Genomic DNA, 26,275 nt, shown 5'->3' on the forward strand with positions numbered 1-26,275 from the left:
ATGATGGATCCCCTTCGCACGGACTTAACACCGATTCGGAAATCGAGATTGAACCGAGGGGAAGGGGTGTAATGCAGTTTAGAAACACATAGACAAAACAAGGGTCGGAGAGATGCAGATAGGAGGATAGTAGGAGGATAGAATGAGAAGAAGGGAGAGTAGATGGTGAGGGCTATAGGTGGCATAGGAGATGAGCTACGGAAAGATGGGAAATATACAACTCAGTTGTTATTAACGCCAGCGTGGACGCGTATCCACCTTGGGGGCTGCCGGCTCTTTCTCCATTCGCCTGGGAACTGGGAGTAGACTAGTTCGCCTGTTGCTGGAGTGGCCTAACGATGTACCTGGTCGTGCCGGTTTGCTTGGGCTCTCCATCCCAGCTGTAGTTCCTGACACACTTCGACTGAAAGATGTGGGCGGGCCCGCAAAGCTCTGGCGACTGCGAGGTGTGTTTGGCATCCCTGACGGTCGATAGAGCCGGCTGTACGGCGGTGGGTCGAGGAGCGAGGGCCGCGCCGGTGTCGGAGAGGACACATTCCGGCTGGGACTCCGGGAACCAAAGCGGCTCGAGACACGACTGGTTGATCGAAGACCACCGGGAATCGGGGAGGCAGACGTGTCTCGTCGGAAAGAGCCTGGGATTGCTGATGATGGCCGAGGTGTTCGAGCGAGTGGTGTGGATGACTTCCGTATTGTCGAGTTGTAACTAGAAGCCGAATTATTCAGATTCGTACTGGGATTCCAGCGTGGACGATTGGGAATTGAAGATGGAGGCGCTGGTGTACGCGAACGAGCACCTGGAGTCGGGGTGAAGTAGCTTGAGGATCTATACGATGGAGTGGGAGAAACAAGACCTGTCGGTTGAGGGATTGCGGACTTTCGAGTGGTATAACTTGCCGTGGGCTGCGGCAAGCTGGAATAACGACGGTTTGGGGGCATGGTAGAGCGGGCTGTGGCACTTCCAACTGAACTCTCGCGACGGCTTGAGCCGCCCATTGGTGTTGAGGCACGCTTGTACCCGTTGCTGTTAATGATGACTGACGACGCAGGCGAGCTCCCTGGGGTCTCGATTGCACTGCCTGTGGCTGGACTGTCCATGGTCATGATGCTGGAGATTGAGTCTCGTAGCTGGTGGCCTTTGGGAATGTGCACATCTTCAAGAGATGTATCCATCACCCGGATGCTAGCCTTGAGAGCGTCCATGCGGGATGCCATGTCGGAGAGCAGGCGCAGAATCTCACCATTGACAGTCAGGCGGTCGTTGACACCCTTTTGAATGATGGAAACAACACGTTCAATAGCAGGAACATAATGCATTTTCTTCTGCTCAAAGCTTTCAATGAGCTTGGCCAACGTTGATGGATTGTGCAGCTGCATGCCACTCTCCAGCCCGTCTTGTAGCTTTCCAATGCTACGTTCAACCGATTGAAACATCTTTTGTGCCTGGGACCCAGCATTGCGAAACACCAAGATCCACTTGTCTTCCGCCAACTCCTTCAATAGAGCCTCGGCATCGGTCTCAAGAACTTCATAGCTCTTCAGTAAACGCTTTCGTCGGTCCTCAATCTCCTCACATGCGCTCGGGAAAATGGCTTCGGCGCGTCCCTGGAACATTGATAGTCGCATAGGCAAAAACTCCAACGATGCGCGCAATGGCTGCATACGTGCAAAAATAGCCATGAGGTTAGAGTGACTCGTATCGTCCTGCGGTGTTTTGATAACGGGAGTGGCAGACGCCGAGGCCAAGAGCGGTCCAATACTCAGACGGTTCTGCGTATGCCCGCGGCCCTTCGAGGGGGACTCTTCCACAATCGTTTCCAGCTCATTGATGTCAAGACCGCCAGTGATATCACCCGTATCCATCAACGCCTGGTGCCGCTTCTCTTCCATCTCAAATATCAGCCCGCTCAAGTTGTCGACTTCCACACCGACATCGCCCAGTACGTTCGACCAAAGCTCTTCCCATTCCATTGCCAATTCAACTTGCTCTTTTACGCCTTTCAGCTTTTTCTTGATTTGAGTCCAGTTTTCCAGAATGCTCTCCATCTGGCTCACGATAGTGTTCAGGTTATCCGCGTCCACATTCGCAATGTCATCTCGATGTTGGACATTTTCAATAGCCCTAACGTAGACATTGACCAGGGACTCGAACCGCGTGATTGCTTTATCAACCTCATCTAGCCCCTCCCGGCCACCAGCCGCGGCCCATTCCACGTCATCTTCAGAGTCCAAGCCGCTCAGCACATCTGAGGCCTTCTTGATCCAAATTTGAATTTGCTCTGCGGCGCCATTCAAGGCCCGGACTGCAGACAAAGCCGTAGAAATGTTTTCAATGCTTGCCTCGAGCGAGGCTGGTTGTGGGAGAGGGATGGAGGTTAACTGCGAGAGCTGGTTACTGAAGGATGCACGGGAGAAAGAGTATATTGAGTCTGCGCGCTGCAAACCCATTGGGTTGAAATATGATTGAGAGTTGGAAGAAGAGCGTGAGTGCACGGCGTCGGCGGGAGGGGAGTCTTTGGGAGGGGGCTTCGGGGCGGACTCCTCGTCAGCGGACCGTTCCTCTCTTCGTGCGGTATCATCGACATATTTCTCGAAGTCGGTCCGGTCATCCTGGGAATCACTGGGAGGTCGTAGGTTTGGCATGGGGGCTGCGCTTAGCTGCGCGAGAACCGGCTCTGCGACAGACATGGGCGAGGGTGGGCTGATATTTTCCACGGGTTGGGCAGTCACCGGAACAACGATGGGCAGAGTGGGCAGTTCAGGACCGTCGACGACTGCTTCGGATGACTCCGGGCTCTCTCTTTGCGCGTCTGCAATCTCCCGCAGGATGTCCTGGTGGGGTAGCTCCAACTGGTTCGACGCGCTCCGTTTGAACTGGGTTTCTCCCGGTGATATGTTTGTACCATTCCACGCTTGGCCTTTCCTCTTCACTTTGATCGATAGGTCTTGGTGAAGACTATCAAGCTCCTTCAGGTGTTCTTCAGGAATCCGACCGACCGCATTGGCATGCCGGTTTTGCGTTGCGGACTTATTACTGCTGTCCAGCAGCTTGACCCGAGCCGCGAGGGCGGGAGAAAGTCGGCGGAGGATGGATGTTCGGCCGGCGTTTGTTAGCTCAGTAGAGACAGGTTCTTCTTCGTTATTGCTGCTCCCTAAGCTCCAGAGGGATGATTTGGACTTCAGGCGTCGGAGGGTGGAGGTACCGGAGTCATTTGGAGAGACGGGGAGCGCGGGGGTGAGTGACGGGGATGTAGATGTTGAGGTGTTGGGAGGATGCGTCGCGAGGTCGGTCGCAAAATTTGGAGTTTCAGCTGTGGCATGCATGGAGACCGGCCCTGGGGGAATTGAAAGAGCAAAAGGACCAAAGGATGTGGTTCAGACAGGGATACAAGGAATGTTTCGTCTTGTTCGGCGTTCGGTAACAGGGAGACCCCTTCTCACAGTTTAAGGCTGACTTTTTGGCTGTTCAGAGTGTCGGGAAGAAATTCTGCTACATGACAAGGATGCGTAGATGTTCTAGATGCAAAGTCTTGTGAATATGAGGGAGATATCGGGCAGCAACTGTTGAAACAAATCATAAGAGGGATAAAGTGGCCATGTACAGCCGTTTACTCTGCAGAATGGGTACCTCTAGCCCCGTACTACTAACTATGGGGCTGCATGTATCTCCTCGGTATGTAATTCAAGGGGATCAGCGAGATGAAATCATTTCACTTTTTTGGTTTTTGTGATTTATTTTCTTTTGAATTGTTTCAGCTAAATGGTATTGGATGTTTCTAGCACACTACAGATCGAAATCTAACAGTTTAACCCTAGATCATACATATACACTCTCTTTGCACGAGGTCGATCAAGTCACAGTACTCCATACCCCGTAGACGCGTTCATTTAAAAAAAATTAATACCCAAAGGAGTTAGTTCAACATTTCTATATACAGATCAACAACCATATATCCCAACGTAGACTGAGCCCAGAGGTAAGACAAGGGATGTTCAGAGCTTTAATCCGAGGCACGCGTGGAATGAAACAGTAATAAGATATACAATGATATACAATGGATAGAATTCCAAAAGAGACCAATCAAGGGGAAAAAAAAGCCAAAATATGAATGGGCAGAACAGTCGGCGACAATTCAGGGGTATCGTATCAAGTGCCCATAAAGATATCAAAGAAAAAAAAAATCGAGACGCAAACATGAACTTCGAACACTTAAAAGACTTCAAACACTGCGCTCAAATCAACCCAGCACTTGGGGGTCGCCCAGGGTTAGCCGCCTGCCAATCGCGCACTAGCTCTTCACGGACAGTTTTACACCAGGCCAGCAGTGCAGTATCGAACTGCTTCCAAGCAGTAGTCCCACTATTGTGTACAACCCCCATAACATCAACATCCAGCCGAAGCTCCCACCGGAGTTGTGCAGCTTTTACCCAGAACTGAAGATTCTCAGTCTGCCGGTACGGCTTGGCAATGTCTAAGTGGTAAGCCGTGATCTCGCCGAATTGGCGTTTCGACTTCTTGATCGCAAGGTTGTGTAGCTGGACCAGTGCACGGCCGTCCCGGAACCTATCAAGGAACGCGGTGGGAAGCGAGTCACTGGGAGCCTCCTCAACCGGTGTCCAGGTCGGCAAGGAGTCACCGCCAGGCAATAGGCTGCGTAGGAAGGACTCCTCGCGGGAGCGTTCACGACCTCGCCAATCTCCAGCAGCCCAATCCCAGTTCTCCCGTTCTTGGGCTTCAAGGTCTTCGAGCGCTTTTTCGCGGGCGAGCATGGTACGCACAGTCGCAATCCAACCCTGAATCCGCTCACGTTCCTCCTCGCGCAGACCGCTGGCAAAATGCCGCGCAGCCCACCGCTTCAAAACTTCAAGGACGTCAAAAAGCTCCTTGCGGATCTCCCGCTCACTCTTTATTGACGCTAAGCGCTCTGGCTTCTCGTGCGTGGTATAGTAAATTTTGGCTGCGCGGATTGCATTCGTAACATCGTCCAAAATGCACATACCCTGCCTCTCCTCCTTATTCATTGGGGTCGGCACCTGTCCGGATTGATCATCCTCCGGGACATCACCTGGAGAAAGACTCGACCGGAGGATTAGGCGGGGAGGAGGCTCCGCGCCGTTTTCAATTGCCTCAATATTAGTCTCTGCCTTATCCAGCGCGAGCGTAAGCTGCCGACGCAAGAAAATCAGATCTGGGGGCGGGGGGGATGTGGTGCGTTTTGATGCTGTATGTGCTGACTGTGGGGGGCAGCATCACCTCGGCGTCCTCATCGTCCCATTCACCCTCCGCCGGATCTGCCATATCTGTCGGGCTTGCGACCAAGTCATCATTCATATGTCGTTGATTGGGGGTAATCAGAACTCGTGGCACATTATCTCTGTTCTTCTTGCTCTTTTCCCACTCGCGGCCCCTCCCGCTTTTCCCGTCCAGCAATCCCGTCCGGGCAAAATAATATTGTAGGTGAGCGATACTGCCTAAACTCATGACGCTGTCGCGGTGGCGGGCGGATTCGGAGAACTCGGCACCCAATGCACGGGTATATCCATGGCGGCGAGAGGATGTGGATACGGACGATCTGGCATCTGCAGAGGTGGCGGAGGAGGCAGAGCGGGAAGACTCGGAAGAAAATGTGCGATCTGGAGAGGAATATGAAGATATAGCTGGCGTTGCCGGGATAGATGGCGACGGCGAAGAAGCGCGGTTGCGCGCCGCCTTGCAGTCCATGGAATATCGAGGCGCGTCCATCTTGCTTGAATGTTCAAAGCTATATGTCACCGGATCAAATTTAGTGGATCTGAGTCGCGTGAAGATCAATCACCGGAAGGTTCACAGTGACGGGGGAATATTCTGGGGAAAGTGTGACGTTAACAAGGCCTAGACAATTCTCAGACGAGCAACGGCTTTTATATAAATGAATTAATGAAAGGACGGAGGTTTAATGAGACCTGCAGGATCGACGGACGAGAAACTGCTTTTGGGCTAAAAGGGGGTTTCGACTAACGGGGGCTAAAAGGGGAAGCGGGTCAACTGCCCACATGGAGTTGAAAGAGAGTGTTTTGCACCAAAAATAAAAGCCCCCTTTTTGCGATTGCCCAAATGTTATGAAGTCCTCGAATGTGTACGAAGTATATGGAGTATAGTACTTCTCAGGGTGAACCTCTGTTTCTTACCCGGTTGGGCTTAGTGCCCCGCGTTCCATGGTTGGGCTTCTTGCCCGTTGGAACCTCCCAGGCTTGGAAGGCACTAAAGTACCGAGTCCAGGTATACCTTAGACATTGGAACATCTTTGGAGAGACGAGATTCTATTCTATCCTTTCTAACCTAATACCATTCTTGAAACGCCTTAAGAAAAAAAAAAGAAGAAAGAAAAAAAAAAAACTCATGTTGAATGCCTCAAGACTTGGCCTGTGTCGCTTCAATAGAATAGATTTCCTTGCGATCCCAGCCCTCTGGTCTCAAGTTATCAATACTCTTCGTCGGATGCTTTATGGTCGGATCGGTGTACTCAATCTGGTAGGGGTTGGGATCCACATTCTGCTTGAGGTTGGCGAGAGTGTGATTAACCTCGCGGTGCTTGGCTTCGTCCGCGCGGACATACAACAGCAGGTCCCTCATCTTGCGCTTATCCTCTGGCATCCGCCAATATTTGATCGCAATCTCGGGTGCATAAAGATCATTCCACTCCGGGAGCTTGCCCTTCTCGAGTTCCGCAATAGCGCGAGTGTATGTGATGACTGCCTCCTCCTCAAGGTATCCCACAAACCTGTGACAGATGCGTGGAGAGGCCAGATAGGCCAGAAAGAAGCCGTTGAAGAAGACACCCTGAGCGCCGAGAACCATCAAGCGCATGAACCAGCCCGGTTCAGCCAATTTCATGAAGGTAAGGAGATGCATGCGTTCGTTGTATGCTTCTTCGAGCAGAGTTTCAATCCTGGAAGATTTGGGGTTAGCATTGAGGTCATATGAGAGGATCTTGAATCCCGGTGTTCATAATTGACGTACCATCCATTGTCTCGCTTCATCTTGCGAAGACTGCGGAGATGTCGCAGCATGCCGCCCACCATCCCGGGGACACCGGCCACACTTTCCAAGAAGATAAACCGATTGAGCCACTTGCGCTCGGTCATTATGAACCTAGCCGGTAGTTCCTGGCCGGGCTTAGGATGTTTGTATCCTGTCACTGTGTCCATACCCCATCGGAAGAAACGTACAGTTCCCAGGGCAATCCAATCGGACCAGTTTGCGGCTTGTCTGTGGGCAATGCGAATATCTCGCATTTGCTGCTCGGTGTATCTGGCATAGAGTCAGCGTCTGGTGTATATAGAGTAGCTGTGAGTAAACATACACTGGATGCACCCAAGCTGTTTTTACCTCCTTGACATTTGGAGTCTTTGGTGCTGGGAAAAAGTCCTCAATCTGTTTCTGGGGTGTTGACGAGATAGGGCGTTTGGATGTGAGGCTGAGTGGTGATGTACGCTTGCTGGCCCCGCATGTGGGATTGAAGGTTGTAGCTGCAACGCCTGAGTAGGTTCGTACAGCAAGAGGCAGGTATTGCAGCCTTGCTGTAGCCCGCAAGGGAGCCCTCGCTGATAGAGTATTCATGATGTAGCCAAAGAGATCTAGTTTGGGGTCTGTCCCGATTGAAGAAGAAAGTATTGAAGTCAATGAAGGAGGAGATGTGAATGTGAGAAGATGATTCAGATATAAAGAGGTTCTAGGTGAAACCTATGTCGTAGAAGAGAGATGAAGATGGGCTCGCCCAATCTTTAAAGTTTTAAATACATCATCAAAGCAAACCCCTGGTGGGACACGAATAAGATCAGGGACATTGCCAAAAGAAAAATTCAAAGACAGACCCCGGAAATGTTAACGTTGGATGGTTCCTAGGTTGTCCAGATTGGAAATGATGACATTTCGTATACTTCATTGCCCAGGCACTTCATCTTTCCATCGGCCTTTCAGTATATCACCTATCTCTCAATCTTATATTATCATTGCTTTTCTTGAACAAGAAGCGAATAGATCAGCCTTCCCATTATCCCTGCACTATATGCACCATCATTCATTCCATACAGTATTTCCCGAAACGGTCAAGTCCTTGCAGGCAGGTGACATCGGAATGGGTCGGGAGCGGGAGATATGACTCAGCCCGTAACCGCCCTACCGCCGTTTGCAGTAGTAAGTCAATCCCGAGAGATGTTCGATATCAAAGCCCGGACTCTTGGTGTCATTTGACTTCGGGATATTGGAAAAATTCATTCCTTCCATCTCACCGGTGACTGTATTGACCTATTGACCCTGGTACCTGAAAAAAAAGGAGGGAAAATCTGCCCGTTTCCTGCCGATTCACATGCATCTCAATTGTTTTTCTACCTCGAGAGGTTTTTTCGGCATGAAAGATCTATACCTAGGTACGGAGTAGTATATTGATACATACCCAGTGAGCCTGTCAAATGTCATTGTCCGCAGGTCAAGGCCTGCTAACCAGTCTTTGCGGTTGTCGTTCTCCTTCGTTACTTTAATATCCGTCGCCCGCTCATACTATGCTAGTATTCACTTATTAATCACAAAAATGTCTGTTTCGCCATTTCTCTCTACGCGGCCAGGTGGCAACCATTCGGTTTGCTCAGTATGATGAATTAGAGGAATCTCTTTGCCTGTTCGCCACTTGTGTTCCGATCAACCGTATGCTGAAAAAAAGGCAACTCCTAGTTCCCCGATTTGAACATAGACTCTGCCGTTCGCATAACGGCAAAACCCTCCTCGTCATCACGCACATCCAGGTCCCGCTTCTCCAGCTTTACTACGTGAGCCATAGAAGGACCTTTATCAATACGCTGGAGGAATTTCTTCACTTTTTCGTCGCTGCCTTGGGCCTCGCCTTCGACCTGATATAAGATCTAGTTAGCGCTATATCGGAGCACGACAGGACATTGCTGACCCTTCCACAAGTAGTGTTTCTAACCCAGCCCTTGACCTCATCGAGCTTAGCACATTTCTGGGTGAAGTCTCTGTAGTGCACGACAAGTACTGGTTAATCGATGGACTGTGATGTCATCGGTCGAGCTAGGGATGTCTCCTACCTGAAGCCGACACCTAGGGGTTCAAGTCAGTAACAAAGTGAATGGTAATGTTTGAAAATTATGGACAAGCTATGTGGTCTACCCACCTTGAACCGTGCCGTGGACTTTAAAAGCAATCTGAAGTAGATAGAATATCAGTAGGGGTAACTTGTGGCCCTCGTGTTGCAGGCCAGCGATGGGTATAGTATGAGACGGAATAGGAGATACATATCAAGAGACATACTCGTGTGTTTGACATTTTGGCAGACAATATAGACTTAGTTGAAGAGTTGGAGGATGTCTAGGAGTAGAGTTGAAGTGTACGATGTCGATGCCAAGCCCCCGAGAAGATTGTGGCCCCAGCATAATAGTCGACATGTCCTTAAAGAGCCAGGTAGTATGACAGATGCAGCCTCAATTTGGACATGGTTTATTGTTCTATTTTATCAATTTATTCTTTCAAGTCCGCACCTTAATTGGACTCAATTTTCTATAACACACACAGTGCCCAGCTCTGGAGGATCTTGGCGCCCGCAAAGATATATTGCTTAACCCCAAAGGATATATTGCTTAACCCCAAAGGCCTCCGCCTATATCTTTGGTGCAAGATGTACGGAGTGCGTGTTATTCCGTACCAGAAGCTTTGTAGATCTCCCTCAAGCGGATACTTGGGCCTCGGCAATACTCGATGTGATACTGGCTAGCGCTGATTGGGTAAATGGGATCTACGTCTAAAGGGTACCTAGGTAGTCCCTCAATTTAAGTCACGTATGTTGATATGAAATGAAAATCCGTAGCGCCCGGTTCTTTATTCTTGTTTTAATTTACATTGGAATCCTTTGAGATCCGTGTCGAGTTAGTACATTGAGGCCACCTACCAAGTGGCGGTTCCTCGGCCCCTGAGTAAACACTGGAATCTCAAACATCTCCGACTTCAACTTCTCCAAACCCTGTGCCGGCCATGCCACTGTTATAAAATGCCCTCCATTTTCGCCTGGCTTCGGCGGATCTACTCGCTAAACACCCTTGACACCCGTTTCACTTCCACCGCACTCCCTGCCCAAGCCACACGAGGCTCCTCCGCCAAAGATGCCCGCGCCAATGCAATCGCCCAGGGCGCGTCACCTTCACTTTGGCGCACACCAGAATTCTTTGTCTATTACCTGTTCTTTATTGTTCTTGTCCCATTGATGTTCAAGACTGTCATTGATGTCTCGAAGGGTGAGTGCAGGCACTGGAGAAAACGCTGAGCCTCGAAATGCTGATTGGGGATCAATGTCACAGAAAGCCACCCAAGCTACTCTAAATACTCTCACCTTTTGTCAACCGGTTGGATCCCTGGCCGCCAGGTGGTAAGTGCGCCACACTTGGCGTTCAGCTACGTCTACGAGACCATTTCGGACTGACATTGTTGCTCCAACGCCCTTAGGACAACTCCGATTCGCAATATGAAGGCTTTCGCGACAATATCCCTATACTTCTACTACTCTTAATCGCCCATCCTTTGGCTCGCCGTGTTTATCAGTCGCTCACGAGCCGCCCTAAGGTGGAAACGAAACAATTGAGCCATGTAAATGGTGCGGCCGAGGCGCAACTTGAACAGCGAATGCGCTTCGACTTTTGGTTCGGACTGATCTTCATCACAGCGCTTCACGGGGTATCCGCTCTCAAAGTTTTGTCGATTTTATATATCAACTTCCGGATCGGCAAGGATCTTCCTCGTTCATACGTGCCTGCCGCCACATGGATCTTCAACATCTGCGTCTTGTTTGCCAACGAACTAAGCGGTGGTTACTCTTTTGAGCGGATAGCGAAGGTGTTTGCTCCCGGGTCTGGCAAGTTAGAAGATGATGCCACAGTGCTAGTCCAATGGGCTCAGACTCTAGATGATCTCGGGGGACTGATGCCGCGATGGGAGATCTTCTTCAAAGTCACGGTGTTGCGCCTCATTAGCTTCAACATGGATCACCACTGGAGTGCAGACTACCCTGCAGCAAGCCCAATTGAAGTAGGTATTCGCGTGGCCGATAAGCCATTAACCCTTATGTGACAATCAAACTGACCGAATTCTACAAGAAGAAGCAACTGGACCCTGCGGCCCTCTCTGACCGTGAACGGGTCAAGATCCCTGCAGAAGAAACCGCTTTTACATTCCGCAACTACATCGCCTATGTGCTCTACGCACCTTTGTACGTGGCTGGCCCGATCTTGACATTCAACGACTACGTATCTCAACAGCGATATACATCGGCGTCGCTCACTCGAGCTCGCATCATGATGTACGCCGTCCGCTTTGGCCTCACTCTGCTCTGCATGGAGCTTATCCTCCATTATATTTATGCAGTAGCAATCTCCAAAGCTAACCCAGACTGGTCCGTCTTCACCCCGGGCCAACTGAGTATGCTCGCGTTCTTCAACCTGCACATAATCTGGCTGAAACTCCTCATTCCCTGGCGATTCTTCCGTCTCTGGGCCCTTATAGATGGGATTGATCCACCGGAGAACATGGTCCGGTGCATGTCCAACAATTACTCCGCCCTCGCCTTTTGGCGCGGTTGGCACCGCTCCTACAACCGTTGGATCGTCCGCTACGTCTACATCCCTCTTGGCGGCGGCGGTGGCGGACGCCGGCCACCAGGAGCACCCAAACCAGCTTCATCTCCGCAGTCTAAGTTCATGGGAACGTTCCTCCAAGTCCGCAACTTCCTGCTGGTCTTTACCTTCGTCGCCTTATGGCACGATATCAACCTCCGCTTGCTCATGTGGGGCTGGCTCGTTACTCTCTTCGTTCTACCAGAAGTTCTGGGAGGTATGCTTTTCCCGGCCAATCGCTGGCGCTCTCATCCCACTCTATATCGTGTCATCTGTGGCATTGGCTCCGTTGGGAATGTCCTCATGATGATGATCGCAAATTTGGTTGGCTTTGCATTAGGTATGGATGGACTAAAGGATCTGCTTGCCGGCCTAACGGGCTCATACTCTGGCCTGGCATATATGGTTTCCTGCTGCGTAGTACTCTTTGTCGGCGTGCAGGTTATGTTTGAGGTTCGCGAAGACGAGCTCCGCGCGGGAATCAATCTGAAATGTTGAGCCTTTTCACGCAGCCTTTTTCTTTGGGCATGTTAGAAATTTGACTTTACCTATCGCATCGAGAGCCTATCTACATATTGAGATGATAAATAAACAAGTCTTATTTTGGATGTCACATTAATATTTGTCTATTGTACAGTTTTTGGTATCAATTCATCAAGTCATCAGCAGAACAGGGCCAGGTCAAGCTCCTTCTCAATAGTATACAGACACACGCACCAAAAACCTTCTAGAAGAAAGCACCACACCTCGAATCCTCATGAACCTTATAGCAATCCAAGCCACAAGTCCTCAAATGACAATTCTTGCACCGAATCTTCCCCCAATATCCACACATACAACAAAAGTGCCGCCCTGGCCGCCCCGACGTCTGCGGCTTCGCACGCGACGCATTATAAGAAAGCGGCGCCTCCGCCAGAAGCCGCTGCATCAGCCGGTCAGAAGGCACAGGGGGTGCATACGAGCGCAGCAAAGGATCATTATCATATTCAGACTTGATAAGTTTCGGTTTTCGCGACGTCTCATCGTCGACATCAGTTTCAGCATCTGTGGTTTCTCGCGCAGGCGTCGATGCACCTGTTCTCACACCCGCCATAGCCGCCGAGGGACGTTTGACGCCTGCTGTGCTAGCCGGTGTTGAGCTGCGCGCAGCAGCCTTGCCTCCCTTAGCCGCGATGATGTTCGCGCCTCCCGCACCCTGCATGCCAGCTACACCACCACTTCCCGAGGCTATTGCTGCTTCTTCGTCGTCTAGGTGGTTCCGGAAGGTCTTTTGGGATTGTAGGATGCGGCGGACGTTCGAGGTGGTTTTTGCTCGTGTGCCGCGTGCGCCGGCTTCTCGGGCCTGTTTCACCGGTGCTGGGATGGAGACGTCGCGCTGGTTCTCGCGATCTAGTTCGGCGATGTGACGTGCGATCGCGTTCGCTTGTCGGGAGGAAATGTCGCCGCCCTTGCCGGCGTCGCGGATGCCGCGTTTGCGGCCTAGGGTTGGGGCCATGGCTTGTGTGGGGTCGAAGCCCCGGGTTGGGGCGTAGGACCAGCCTGGTGTGGCCGTTGAGGTGTCTGATACAAGTTCGACACGAAACATCTTGGTTTTGCGGTGTTGGGATGGTCTGGTGGTGATGCGGAAGTGGACGATGGCCCGGGGATTTAGTGGCGATTGTGCATTGTTTGTCTTGTTTGCAGCGGAGTCTGGCAGTTGGAGATAGTACAATATAGCAGTAAAGCTTTACTTGATCAATTATTAGGAAAGGAAATGCTGGTATTTGAAATTTTGGGACTAATCTCATGTCAAAAAAGGAAGAAAAAAAAAAACAAGAAAACCAAAAGCTATGCCCCGACCCTTAAAAGAGTGATAGTAGACTGCATGTCTAGTGTTGACAAGCTTTATGCACAGAAATCAAACACACCCAACACCCCAAGCAATAATAGATACACATATCAGACATAATGGCATTTATTTCTTGTTCAATTGATTCACCTTAGACTCCAGCTCTGTAATGTATGACTGGAGCTTGATAGTAGCCTTTTGAAGCGCCTGTAGAGCAGACAATCAGTTATGCAAAGTTCAAAATCAGAAGGAAAATAGAGAGGCCCTCTGAGAGACCCAGATAGTCACTGAGACTCAGCAGTTGGCAAGCTATAGACGTACCGCAATGTCATCAGACAGCATCTCATTGGCCAGGCGGTACTCAGCTAGGATGTACCAGTACACCGACGCGCCAGCAGCGACAGATCCGGTCAGGAACCCAAAGACACTGTCAGGCATTAGCAATAGCACTTAGAAATGCTTGATTGTTGACATTGATCGTCAAGGAGAATTTTCCATACCCTCCTCGGAAAGCTCCTACGGGCTTGCTTGACGGTAGCGGCACGGCGGACTCCCAGCGGGCACGGGATGATGAGAAGGACCGAATACCGATGCGTCCGCGCAAAGGAAGAAAGATCTTGGTGCCAACAGGCATATTGACAATATAATTTCAAGTGTAGAGGGGAAATTTATGGATTGTTTGATGGAAGATGGTGGCAAGGTGAATTTGTTGGAAGTGACGTTGATAAATTGCGGAGGTCCGGGCGGCTCGGAACTTGGAGACCTGAGGCCTTTTTGTATACAAACAAGGGGGAGTCCATATCGAATATAAGACTTGTGAAATCGCCGCCAAATAAGCTCGACCCTATCAATCTTGATCACCACTATTCTATACCCACCAAGCCCTATTGGTCGTTATCCTAGTTAGATCCTTGTACTGGACCTTAATAGGTTCTCCTTTCCATTTACGACCACCGCGACGCCAAAAATAGCTCCCCTTGATAGTACTAGATCACCATTGCCTAGCCTAGCGTAGATCTATAACATACTTCTTCTCCTTCACCTCGGTACCCTCATACTATGAATATCTCTCTCCCTATCGTTTTTTAACCCCCTAGGTTAGCCATAGTAGAATTATTTCCTAGGTGAAAGCCTTTATATTCTCCCCCCCTTATTTTGACATCTAAATACGTCTATAGTACTCCGTAGCTATACCTATACCCCTAGTTTAGTCTAATAGGTATTATTATTGGATACTATTCTCCACAAGGAAACCTAAGCTAGACTAGAATACTTTTCAAATTACGGATAGCTCCCTCCAAATTTTAAAGCTAAAGATATTAGAAGGTCTCGCTATGATCAAGTGTTATTAGCGAAAGTAAGTACTATCTACTCTATAATAATGAGCACCCCTTCCGTGACCAACCTTTAATTCTAATTTATGTAGATCGCGGATATGGTGATCTATTTCCATGCAGATGATAAATGTTTTCGAATTGACGACGCATCCACACCTGCCAATTTGAATCACCTCTCTGCCGCCTACAGAGTGGCGAAAAGCCGCAACCAACGCACCTCCGCTACCAATGCATGCAACAACATTCGTACTCTCTCTTCATTCAGGGTATCCGCACTATAATCGAGTTTTCCACTTCACTGCTGTCCTCCTGACTCTCGCTCATGATGGCGGAGACAGTCCATAGATCCCATCCCCCAAAGAACCTCGCTTTCACGACGCCTTGCGCCGCAACTTCATTTTGCAATTGGATTGTGGGCAGCTGTTCCTCGACTCCATGGTGCGCCAATGCTGTGCTGATGCAATTAAAGCTAGCTTTGGCATCAGAATCTGCACCAAAGAGCCAATTTGTGCAATCGCATACAGTATCTGAAATCCCGTAGGCGTGATGTGGAAGGCCGGACAGGTGCTGGCTGTGGATAGAGTGAAGGAGGGCTTCAGCTGTAGGTGCATCTGGTGTTGCTGCAGGCACGATTACCCGCACAAGTGTTCAATCTACAATGCTGATTCAAGCGGGTCGTTCCTCGTTCCTGCCTGTGGAAACCGGAGGGACGTGTGATTTGGCCCAAAGCTCATCTCTTGGCTTCGAGCGCACGTACATTTCCCCTAGTAGACCTCAGCCGAAGGTGTAATTGTATACATAGAAAGGTCATATTTGGAGTCGCTCTGCGATATCTAGTAACAAAGCTAAAATGCATGAATTTTGGCTTTCGCTTAATTGGCCATTGTGCTCTCGTTGAAGAGATCCGCCAACAAATCATCCCGGCACACTATCAGATCTACGCTGCCCATGCCGTACGTGCTCTCAAACACATAGATACTCAATCGAGCGAAGAATGGCCGTAGGACCCGGTCGACAATCTCGTCCTTGGCTGTCTCTCGGATCCAGTCTGAGATGAGCCATGGCCGTTTAAGACCACTGTGAGCCTGGGGCTCGTTGGGCTCCGTGAGGACCGTGGGTGAGCCTGCACTGCGTGGGCCGAAAGTCTGAGAAACTTCGTCTGCAAGAGCAATGGGCTCCCAGCGGTCTGGCGGATAGACCGCATCAATTGTGTCGGTGACGAAAAGCCATTCAAGGAGCTGGAAGTCATCTGGGGCAAGGACAAGTAGTACGTCGAGAAGCTTGCACGCTTGGAGCAGTGAGTAGGGGTTGTAGAGCTCTGGCTGAGAGCCCTGAGGTACCGCAGAGATGGCTTCTTGTAGTTCCGTGTTGATCAAAGGCCAAAAGGGCGCCATGGTCGAGGCCGAGGTCTTGAGCGCGACTGCTCGAAGGACCATGAATACTTCCGCCCGAGTGGCAGAAGATGGTGACGAGGCGCTGGTCGCCGCAAGAAGGTCTTCCAATTTCTGGAGTAATGCCGGCAATTCACCAACAAAGTAATCGTCGCTAGCGGAAAGCACGAGCAGCGCGATTCGCCGGAGATTGAGCTGCGCTTTGCGATCAGCTTCCAACCGGGCCGCAGAGGCTCCTACGCCGAACATGATACCCGCTGAGCTTGGTGGTGGAAGGCGGACAAGAAGTTCAGATAGCCGTTCCTTGTCGGCAAGAACCCACTGGCGTAGCAGGTCCATCCAGCTGTTCTTTACCAAATCCAACTGCATTCCAAAGAATCGGGCATCATTGAACGCGTCAGATATGTCCTTCTTCCACATTTTCGCCGCAGCTGGTACTTTTGCCATTTGTTGTAGAAGAACCATGACATTACGGTTGAGATTGTTAGGGAAGAGACGTGACCGAATGAGAGGGCCAACTACATTAGTCGAGACACCAGTAATGGCAGTATTGATCCGATCTGAATCACCCAGGGTCGTGATGAACGACGGCATAGAGACCGCTAAAATACTCAACATGTCATCGGGTCCAGTGTGAGAGACCGAGGTACGATCGTGATCCACCGAAGATCTTGCCATAGACCCGGTATCTTGGTTGAGGCCTAGGGGCTTGCTGGTAAAGACTGCGGTAAGGAGTCGTAGGAGAACATCCTGCGATATGACTGTTAGTGGCGATAGTAGAACCAGCAGTGAATATACATACTCCAAGTTCCTTTCGCATCCGGCGATCTTCGCCAAAGGTTGTATTCTCCAACTTTACCCCCAAAATAGCTGCAAATTCAATCAGACGTGGAAGGATCTGTCGGTGCGGGAACGGATTGCTAAGAACATCGCGCAAGAAAGTTGTGCAGTCTGACCAAATCTCATCAAGGACATCATCGTCCAGTGACCGCGCATAAGTAACCAAAAAGCTAGCAAGCTCAGACTCAGAAAGATTGGACGTCAGCGAAGACTTCCGGCTAGGCTCCAACGCACTGGGATTAGTGCGAGTGTAGATTGCGTTGAAAATGGCAGGAATAGTAATTTTGGGGCTTGACCCATCGAGTGTATGGAGGAGATTGAAAATAAGTGACGCTGTCTCCGTGTCAGACTTGGTCCACATTTCCACCAAGGTTTCAAGACACTCGAGTGCCTCTGCGGTGAAGAAGTGCTCCAAGATTCGCCGTGAGCGATTTCTCATTCGCAACGAGGTGTATTGAAATGAGGCAAGAGATTCGCAATCAGGAGGGGATCCGCTATGATCTCCTGCACCCCATGCCCATATGGAGAAGCATAAGCGAACTGCGTCTTGGAAACAGAGAAGAACAGTGAGACGATCATTGGCGGTATTTGGACGATTTTGTCCGCCCTCCGAGTTGAATACTCCAGACACCATATTTCCGAAAAAGCCCTGTGCTTGATCAGGGCTCTTTACTGCTGGAACGTTGGACTCTTCCACGATGAGACGTTCGTGGGCATTTGCGATACAGGTCTCAAGACCACTCAAAAGAGCAATCGTGACATGCTCGGAACGATCCTGCGGCCAATCCTCTGTTTGCTGGAAGGACAACTGGAGTCTATCATATGATGCTCGGATTTCCCTGCAGAAACATTCCACAAGCATCAATAGGATCTGGAATATAGAACCTGAGTATAGAGGGAGCACCTCGCAGAGCAACACTATCCACTTGTCTACAATTTCTCGGGATTTTGGTGAGCTAATACCCTTCAGAAGGCAATTTAGAAGCCGGTCTGGCGGCTGCGGTAGCTGTGGTAGCGATTGTCTCCTGTCTCCCTTGTCACTGGTGAAAGACAAGATTGAAGGACTGGTCAGCCGATCTCGAGAGGCAGCTCGCAAATCTTTCGGCCGAGGAGGCGGTGGTGGTAGATATGCTTGCGCAAATCGCACCTTCAATGCAGCAAGGAGTGCGTCGATCAGTGCACCCTGCACCGTAATACTGCCCCCATCGGAAGATACAAGAAGGCGTTCCACTAAGAACTCATCAATGCCGGACTCCACTAATTCTTCTGCTCCAGGACCAAGAAGAAGTTGCCGCATGAGTTGGAGTGCGTCCTTATGCAGTCGTTCACCATCTAGATTGACTTCCATAGAAGCTGGGGGTAGTGTGCTGACAATTCGAAGACACGCCTCAAATATGGCGGAATGGAGGCTTTTGAAGTCTGCATTTTCTATCCAAGATTCCATATTAGCAACAATCATTCGTGAGAAGATGGACTACCCACCTTCAGAGTTGGGTGTCTCAAGACGCTTCTCATTGCCTAACACATGAGTAAGAAGTGCGACCCATCCATTTTGCGAAAGCGCAGAGATGATATTTGAGGCTGTCTGTAGCAGATAGTCACACTCCTTATAGTCGTCCGGGGAAATTGAGTAATTGCCTATCTTTTTACCGCTGGTTCCATCATGCTCGGACAGCTCATCAATATTTGAGATGACCACATGGAAAACCCTGGTAAAATATTAGATCTAAAAAGCGAGTTGGGACGAGGAGCCGACTTACTTGTGGATAGATGGCAAGTCTTGCAGCCATAGTTGAACGCTCTGCGAACTATCACTTGACTCTTGAGAGAGAAGATCAAGGACAATAAAAAGCGGACGCTCAAGCATAGAGCACTGGTAAGAGAACAGGGTCCCTCCAACATCAACCACTTGCTTTGGTGGCTGCTCATGTGTATTGTGATGACTGTGGTTCCACAAGACATAGAATCGCTCGGCTTGTTCCTCGGACGAGAGGTGGCGGGATGCTGCGGTCGACACATTGACCATTAAGGCTGTCAGGGACGCCTCAACGAGATGGTCAACCCAGGAAATTGAGTGCAGGAGCCATAAGCAGCGCACAGCTTCCACGTGGAATTTTGGACTAAGAGGTGATAAGTACCACCACAGCTGGTTGACAAGGGGGGGTGATCAGATCGCAAGCATCCTCATAGCTGACGTAGAAGCCGGGCGTCTGAATGAAAAACAAACTCGTCACCGTGGAAGTAATTGTCGATATGACTGAGAAGGAGGCGGTGGTTGGCTTGTCCTTCCCTGAACCCAGTCGCCGAGAGAGCGCTTCATACAGTTTTCGGTCTCGTAAAACACGGGACTTTGGAAGCTTCTTGAGCAAAGTCACAAGAACATCGAGTGGTTCATGGAGGGATAGATTGCCATCCCGACTTGCCAGCGCCGCGATAGCTAGTTCATGAGCCTCTCGAATGATCATTTCACCAAGATTCTTGGGAGCATAGGGAAGAGCTGGAAGCTCCAAGCTATTCTTGCTTTGCTCATAGAAATTATGGACAGTTCGCAAGATATCAGTACCGCGGCCCTTTGTATCGTTCCCAGCAGTCTTTTCAGGTCCCGCCTTTCTCGAAAACACACGCTCTGTGAGTAAGCCGGTCAACGATTTGAGAACATTGTTCAATGCAGCGGTCACGGCCTGTTTGTTGGCAGTGCTCTCCTTGGGTGAAATCTCTCTCATTTTCACAAGCACTGACAATGTAAGCAAAGGCACATGGATCTGAACCATGTCCTCCTCGCGCACATTGAAATTCTCAATGATAAACTGTGCAAGATCGAGGTCACGCAACACTTGCTCACTATCAATGTCTATACCAGAAGACCGGTAATCAACTAAACCCAGAAGCTCAGAGAATATCACACCACTTTCAACGCCATCAAAGAAGGCGCTTGCACTGCGGAAAACCTCTTCATAGTGGTTTTGGGGGGCTGTAGATTCAAACGCCTGAACACTGCGCACAGTGGGCAGGAAAACTGCAGGGACAATATATCCACCGATTTCCCAGCGATCCATTAGCGACAGAGCTATGCGGAAGGGTTTGGTTCTATCGGACGGAATGTTCGGTGCTTGTTTGATCATATCCAGTAGACCAGTGACTAATGGCTGTAAGCCTACCCGGCTAAAGTATTGTGATTGTGTGAGTTCGTTTCCATCAACGGAGGCAGAGCCGGCGGTATCCGTCGAGAATTTTCGATCATCCATTGAAGAGCTATCGTTTGGGGAATCCGGTCCTAAGAACCAAGCCCAGAGTCGGCGGTTCAAGCTCATGTCTCGCCGAGTGACCACACCAACTGCTGCGATTACTAAAGTTCGAAGATCGCTAGCCGCAATTTTGCTTTGCAGTATTGGAGAGCTGAGTGGAAGGTAGGTGACAAGAATATCGAGGAAGTTACGTTGGACAAGGAGCTGGTCATCAGATAAGCCCGATGCAACACACCGAATCAAGAGGCCAGGCTCGGGCAGAATGACAGAGTCGGCTGCAGCCAATATCTCCGGTGGGATGTTCTGTGGATCGCTCCCACCAGCCGTGCTTGGTCGACGGTCTGCGATACCTAACTTCGGGAGGTAGCGATTTAAATATGCAAGGACGCCAAGCCGTCGACTAGGGTTCGTGATAGATGCGAGAAAGAGGCATTGCCAGAAATACTGCCCAGATGCCCCGGCCTCAGACGTTCTTTGTGTTTCAAGTTGTCCAGCAGCGTCTCGTAGTTTATTAATTGTGCGCAGTGTTGGCTCAAAATCGTCACTTGTTTCCTCTTCAAGGCCTGGAAGTAGCGCTAGAATGATTGCTTTCAAGGCTGGCCGAATAGCCCATGGTTCCAGATCAACGATATATCCCTCTACCAAAGACAGAAACAGTGGACGGACAGTAAGCGAGGCGAAAGTCAATGTTGGCGCAAGGCCAGGGAGATATAAAGGCAGGTCGTGTGATAATCCCTCAAGCTGATTGTAAACAGATATCAGTAAACACACCATTCAGCCACTCAGGAGGCCATCCATACCTTGATCAAGCCAAATATGTACGTGTAGACTTCAAGTGTCTTTTGGTGCACACCTGATGGTAAGGATGGGTTCAAGCACTGAGCGAGTCGCTTCGACACTAACACTTTATGAGGGACGACGGGCTGATCAGGTGGATGGGTTTGGAGTGCCTAATAATTCATGCTTAGCGATGGTTCAGCTTTCAAGTCGAGCGAGCTCACCTTTAAAAGGCGACCGAGGAACGAGATATAGTCGGCCCATTCTTGGAGAGCGTTGTCGAAGAGCGAAAGCGCTCGTTCAACACTAGATGCATATCGGCGATAGTGCTTGTCTTTTTTGAGTGACCCTACAGACACCAGATATAATTAGACACAGTACTCTCGTGCGATTCTTCGAGGTGAGCACATACCTTCCTTGCCTTGTAAACGGGAACGTGTCAAGGAGCTCTCGGAGCTTGCGGGGGAGTCCGACCTCGGAAAGACACTGGGATCAAGGCTCATGGTGCCAATAACGGACGTGAAATTGTTGTAAAAGCTTTGAACTACCCTCCGTCATATTTAGGACATCGATGATGACCCTGTGGGAAAGGGAGTTGGCGGTTGAATGTTGACTAGAAGACACGCAGGCGGCCACGTTCAATTGTTTTGTTCCGCCTTGGGGTAGCTCCGAGTCGCCGACGTCAACGCCCAGCAACTATCAAAGCGCAAAACACAACTGATCAAAGACTCCGGAAATTTGGAAGAAACAATGAGTATTTAATGGCCTGAAGACCCGCGATGAGCGACCGCGTCAAAAAGCGCATGTCCACAGCGGGGATGAATACACAGCAAGACCCAAAGACCGACGGCCAGCAGCCTGTCGAGACATCAAAGCAATCATATCTTTCCAGCCCATCAATCCCAGATCACGATGGGCACAGCGACAGCTCGGAGGGGGAGCGACCACCTTTACCCCCGCGACCAAATACGTTGAGTCTACTGAACGATGAAACGGGTTCCCGAGCAGCTCTACAGGCAGAGGCAACGACAGCTATCTCACGGACCGATATTGAAACACAATTATCCGAAGCTGAGAGTGCTTACTCGACACTGGCTGTTCGCGGTCTGGGTCAAGGTCCAAAGGCCAGGGTGAGCCTCGGCCAGTTGGCGAGCTCCCGGGCTAGCGAAGCTGGGGACTCTGTTAGTATCAGAAGCTCAATCCCAAACGGCGATTCCGGTGATGTTGAATCGCTTTTCTTGGACTTTGCTGCTTCAGCGCCCGGTAACCAAAGTCGGGGAGCTACAGGTCTACTTGACTTCCCTGAATTTGCAGCGGACGACATAGATGACGATGGAATTATGAGCGAATTTGAAGCAGTTGGCGAGCTTAATGAGGAAGGTGATAATGAAGGTCTGGGTCAATGATCAATGGACTTTTTGTCTCAGAATACTAACCCGAATCAGATCTCCTGCTCCAACGGTGGAAATCAAAGCGCAAGCACTATGTGATCCTCTCCGCCGCTGGTAAGCCGATTTGGACAAGGCATGGCGACAGCGGCCTTATTTCCGGTTATGTCGGGGTCATCCAGACCATAATTTCATTTTATGAAGAAGCAAGTGATCATCTACGAGGCTTCTCCGCTGGTGACACTAGATTTGTTGTATTGACACGAGGATCCTTGCACCTTGTAGCAATCAGCCGTATGATGGAGAGCGATAACCAGCTCCGGCTTCAGCTGGAAGCATTATATATGCAGATTCTGTCTACATTAACACTGCCTTCTTTGACCCATCTCTTCTCGGTGCGGCCCTCTACCGATCTATCGCGGCCCTTACAGGGTTCGGAGTCACTTCTTTCATCTCTGGCAGACAGTTTCACGCGAGGATCTCCATCGACGTTGCTATCGGCATTGGAGTGTCTGAAGATCCGCAAGCAACACCGACAGACTATCAACAATGCACTTCTAAAAACTAAAGCTAACAGTCTTCTATACGGCTTGCTTGTGGCCGGCGGACGACTCGTCAGCGTTGTTCGACCGAAGAAGCACTCGCTACATCCAGGCGATCTACAGCTCTTATTCAACATGGTTTTCGAGGCCGACGGAGTTAAAGCTGGCGGTGGAGAAAGTTGGATTCCCGTCTGTTTGCCTGGCTTCAACAGCAGTGGCTACCTCTACATGTATGTGAGCTTTCTTGACATTCGAGAAGAGATCGAAAACAGCGCAGAGATCACCAAAGATGAGTCTGTTGCCATTGTCCTTATCAGTCCCGACAAAGAAGCTTTCTTTGAGATGCAAGCAATGCGCGATGCTCTTGTGGAGGTGAGATTGAACAATTCTACACAATCGAGTACGACATGTGGCACTGACGAAACAATAGCAAATGGAGAGAAACGGCACTCTGAAGGAGATCAAAACAGCAATTGACAATGGCCGACCCGCAACTACTGATATAGTTCCTGGAACTGTACTCCATCATTTCCTTTACAAATCGCGTGCCAACGTACAATTCACGATGTCATCTTATACCCCTGAATTTTCTTCTGTTACACGACGACGGAGGTGAGTACTGATCCCCCAATGTCCATGACTGTTTTGCAATACTAAATTATTGTGACTGTTTCTGTAGGTTGATGTCGATGTATAACAACTTGCACGCAAGTATCCACGCCAAGAATACCCACGTCAAAGTTCACCATTGCGTTTCGCGGTCAGCCACTTCGTTTGGATGGGTAACCCCTGTATTCGAATTCTATTGTATCGCTGAGCCGAACACTAATCGAAATGCACTTGCCCAAAGCGCTAGTAGGATTGCCCAGTGGGTACAGCGTGAGGAAGAGAGGTTATTCATCATCGGTGGTGCGGTACGTACTTTGCCTCTCTCTCTCTATGATTATTACCGCAAGGGTGAGGACACTGATCACATTGTACAGGTTTTTTGATATATCCTGATATTTTCACACTCAAACAATGAAGAACGTTGCCTGTATATATATACTATCTCATAATTTATTATACCCAGTAATGCGTTCGTGCCAGCTCAATATATATATTTGTTCCGCTGTAACGTATCTTGGTCCTACCTCTACATCTCGAATCATCTCGTAAAAGTTACTAAAAGATATTCTGAATTTATCGTGTAGCTAGAGAATCCATGATACGTACGCAATGAAAGACTGCATATGGACTAATCAATCGAGTCCTCTCTCAGGTTGAAAAGTTGACGCATGACCTCACCCGACTTGCTGCGCAGCGCATCGTGATACATAGTGTTGGTGATAAACTGCTTAGAGTTCTTGATCTTGGCAGCAGTGGCTGTGGCCAAATCAAAGTGAACGTACATGTCATCGATGTAGGTTGCAGCGTAGACTGGCACCTTATTCTTGGCCAGTTGAGCCTCATCGTACAAGGCCGGCCATTCGTCTGTCGTCGCGAGGATTTCAGCTGCTTCTTTGAGCTCGGAGAGTTCCGAGTAGGACTCAAACATATCCTTGAAGACCTAGAAAGTGAAAAATGGTGTCAAATCTTTTTTTTTTGGAAACAATTATGTTTATGGACTTTGCTGGGCTATTTACCATCTCGCCGGTGAAGTAGATCTCTGACAGGGAGTCATTGATTTGGAATTGCGGGTTGCTAGCGCGCAACCTGTCTGCAGCCCAGAGCGATGGCTTTCTATATTCATGGTTAGGCATGGATGGGTCACAGGAAATGGACAGCATGGGGAGCTTATCATTACCCTTGGCAATAGATTGATTCATGCAGAATGGCATAAATGATGTTTTTATCCATACCGCCATTGCTGTCAACTACAGAAAGAGTCGGCAGAGTAAGGAATCCGAACATCTCCAAATCGTTGGTGACTCTGACAATAATATCTAGACCCAAGTTAGTATTTTTTTTGTTGCACTTTTCACGAGAAAAACAAAGCTTACCGTGCAGACTATCGAGCCCACCTAGATCTTGTTAGCTTTAAGACATCGAATGTCTGAATACGGGTCTTACCGTGGAAACCGAGCAAAATGCCCAGCTGTTGGAAGCGAGATGGAGTGAGCAATCCGGATGGCAATGCAACCTTGTTTTGGTTCAAGTATTGCATGATATTCTTAACACGGTCCACGTCCTCAGGATATTTTTCGTAGTAAGCCTCATTTCTCTGCTTGACCTTATCTGTTTTTGTATCAGTGTTATGTATAAACCAGAAGGAAACAGGGGAGTGCACCATAGGTCTTCGCGTAGACAGCATCCGGGCCATTGATAAGAGGGGGAAGGCCACCAGCGAGGAAAGCTTCTCTCAGACCCTCTGGGCTGGAAGATGAAAAGCGTCAGCGGAATTTTCATGGACCAAACGTGGAGTGCGGTGACCTCCAAACATACAACTTTGATAGGTAAGTCACGGCACAGAAGCCACCGAAACTTTGCCCAAGGATACTCCACCGGCGCTGGTCAGCAGGATAATCCTGTGTCAAAACATCACGAATGGCTTCGCAGTCACGAACAATGCTGTCTGCACGGAAGTTCTTGAGGTATTCAGCCTGTTTGATTGCATCTCCTTGGCGGGCAAGGGTTCCCGCTGTGAGAGTCGAACTGAGGCCAGTGCCTCGCTGATCCAGAAAGAGCACCTATATAGAACAGCTGAGCATCAATCTATAATTGGTAGAATTTGCGAAAAGCACGACACACCTGATAACCCTTGCTGAGCACGAATTCAACCCAGGGGTAAGACTGCGGGGCACCACATCCAAAGCCAGGGCCACCTTGCAGGTAGACCAGCCAAGGAAGCTTACCCTCTTTGGTTTCTTTGCCTTCTTCTTTAGTAGGCTCAATAGGTTTGTTCAATCGGCTAATGCTTCGTGCAAAGAGCCTCAGCGTGTCCCCAGTAGGCTTGCTGTAGTCCACAGGGACGTCAAAGAACAACTCGGAAACCCGAAGTTTGCCTGGATAGGGACAGATTTATCAGTTTTGAAACCAGTGGATTAATAAGTGACAATTAACAAGGCAATACAGACCTGAAACATTATGGAACCGTCGATCGATCAGTTTTGCAGCCATATTTGATGTTGACGCGGACTGGAATGAGCGCGCGTTGGTGATGAGCCGTTTTTGCAGCCGCTTTGCGGAGAAATGCACCATTTTTTTTTAGTCTGGACTTTGCTGTTCACCTGCCATCACACAGCCTAGCAAAGGAACATATCTTTCCTTTTTTTTCTTCTTCGGTTTCATAGATT

At 49.6% G+C, this 26,275-nt stretch overlaps 11 protein-coding genes across 11 annotated transcripts; 2 read left to right on the forward strand and 9 right to left on the reverse strand.

Moving 5' to 3' along the window:
- Window positions 1-231: 231 nt before the first annotated feature.
- Window positions 232-3,324, reverse strand: N7500_006046 (KAR9 family protein; the record flags this gene model as incomplete). The annotated part of the gene is made up of 1 exon (XM_056677190.1): window positions 232-3,324. One exon carries the CDS (start codon window positions 3,322-3,324, stop codon window positions 232-234), a length of 3,093 nt encoding a protein of 1,030 aa, XP_056532190.1.
- A 909-nt stretch (window positions 3,325-4,233) lies between these two features.
- Window positions 4,234-5,743, reverse strand: N7500_006047 (uncharacterized protein; the record flags this gene model as incomplete). The annotated part of the gene is given in 2 exon segments (XM_056677191.1): window positions 4,234-5,235; window positions 5,255-5,743. 2 exon segments carry the CDS (start codon window positions 5,741-5,743, stop codon window positions 4,234-4,236), a joined length of 1,491 nt encoding a protein of 496 aa, XP_056532191.1.
- A 648-nt stretch (window positions 5,744-6,391) lies between these two features.
- On the reverse strand, window positions 6,392-7,600 carry N7500_006048 (alternative oxidase; the record flags this gene model as incomplete). Its single annotated transcript, XM_056677192.1, has 3 exons — window positions 6,392-6,929; window positions 7,001-7,291; window positions 7,344-7,600. 3 exons carry the CDS (start codon window positions 7,598-7,600, stop codon window positions 6,392-6,394), a joined length of 1,086 nt encoding a protein of 361 aa, XP_056532192.1.
- A 1,106-nt stretch (window positions 7,601-8,706) lies between these two features.
- On the reverse strand, window positions 8,707-9,319 carry N7500_006049 (acylphosphatase; the record flags this gene model as incomplete). The annotated part of the gene is made up of 5 exons (XM_056677193.1): window positions 8,707-8,886; window positions 8,940-9,009; window positions 9,082-9,094; window positions 9,168-9,198; window positions 9,305-9,319. The coding sequence occupies 5 exons, from the start codon at window positions 9,317-9,319 to the stop codon at window positions 8,707-8,709; spliced, it is 309 nt and encodes a 102-aa protein (XP_056532193.1).
- Window positions 9,320-10,037: 718 nt separating this feature from the next.
- On the forward strand, window positions 10,038-12,150 carry N7500_006050 (putative glycerol:H+ symporter (Gup1); the record flags this gene model as incomplete). Its single annotated transcript, XM_056677194.1, has 4 exons — window positions 10,038-10,281; window positions 10,345-10,412; window positions 10,490-11,068; window positions 11,137-12,150. The coding sequence occupies 4 exons, from the start codon at window positions 10,038-10,040 to the stop codon at window positions 12,148-12,150; spliced, it is 1,905 nt and encodes a 634-aa protein (XP_056532194.1).
- A 229-nt stretch (window positions 12,151-12,379) lies between these two features.
- Window positions 12,380-13,237, reverse strand: N7500_006051 (putative HIT finger domain protein; the record flags this gene model as incomplete). Its single annotated transcript, XM_056677195.1, has 1 exon — window positions 12,380-13,237. The coding sequence occupies one exon, from the start codon at window positions 13,235-13,237 to the stop codon at window positions 12,380-12,382; it is 858 nt and encodes a 285-aa protein (XP_056532195.1).
- Window positions 13,238-13,606: 369 nt separating this feature from the next.
- On the reverse strand, window positions 13,607-14,114 carry N7500_006052 (uncharacterized protein; the record flags this gene model as incomplete). The annotated part of the gene is made up of 3 exons (XM_056677196.1): window positions 13,607-13,687; window positions 13,802-13,907; window positions 13,981-14,114. The coding sequence occupies 3 exons, from the start codon at window positions 14,112-14,114 to the stop codon at window positions 13,607-13,609; spliced, it is 321 nt and encodes a 106-aa protein (XP_056532196.1).
- A 964-nt stretch (window positions 14,115-15,078) lies between these two features.
- N7500_006053 (uncharacterized protein) lies at window positions 15,079-15,428 on the reverse strand (the record flags this gene model as incomplete). Its single annotated transcript, XM_056677197.1, has 2 exons — window positions 15,079-15,271; window positions 15,340-15,428. 2 exons carry the CDS (start codon window positions 15,426-15,428, stop codon window positions 15,079-15,081), a joined length of 282 nt encoding a protein of 93 aa, XP_056532197.1.
- A 261-nt stretch (window positions 15,429-15,689) lies between these two features.
- N7500_006054 (dopey family protein) lies at window positions 15,690-21,573 on the reverse strand (the record flags this gene model as incomplete). The annotated part of the gene is made up of 8 exons (XM_056677198.1): window positions 15,690-16,958; window positions 17,011-18,476; window positions 18,531-18,757; window positions 18,809-19,092; window positions 19,187-21,034; window positions 21,094-21,243; window positions 21,295-21,419; window positions 21,483-21,573. 8 exons carry the CDS (start codon window positions 21,571-21,573, stop codon window positions 15,690-15,692), a joined length of 5,460 nt encoding a protein of 1,819 aa, XP_056532198.1.
- Window positions 21,574-21,849: 276 nt separating this feature from the next.
- N7500_006055 (guanine nucleotide exchange factor MON1) lies at window positions 21,850-23,992 on the forward strand (the record flags this gene model as incomplete). Its single annotated transcript, XM_056677199.1, has 4 exons — window positions 21,850-22,468; window positions 22,516-23,372; window positions 23,431-23,612; window positions 23,680-23,992. The coding sequence occupies 4 exons, from the start codon at window positions 21,850-21,852 to the stop codon at window positions 23,990-23,992; spliced, it is 1,971 nt and encodes a 656-aa protein (XP_056532199.1).
- Window positions 23,993-24,237: 245 nt separating this feature from the next.
- On the reverse strand, window positions 24,238-26,180 carry N7500_006056 (proline iminopeptidase; the record flags this gene model as incomplete). The annotated part of the gene is made up of 9 exons (XM_056677200.1): window positions 24,238-24,549; window positions 24,626-24,722; window positions 24,787-24,925; window positions 24,983-25,003; window positions 25,053-25,217; window positions 25,270-25,355; window positions 25,425-25,669; window positions 25,731-25,984; window positions 26,057-26,180. The coding sequence occupies 9 exons, from the start codon at window positions 26,178-26,180 to the stop codon at window positions 24,238-24,240; spliced, it is 1,443 nt and encodes a 480-aa protein (XP_056532200.1).
- Window positions 26,181-26,275: the final 95 nt, after the last annotated feature.

This window comes from Penicillium coprophilum (assembly GCF_028826855.1).
Source record: "Penicillium coprophilum strain IBT 35676 chromosome Unknown utg000004l_segment0_segment0, whole genome shotgun sequence".
Lineage (NCBI taxonomy): Eukaryota > Fungi > Ascomycota > Eurotiomycetes > Eurotiales > Aspergillaceae > Penicillium > Penicillium coprophilum.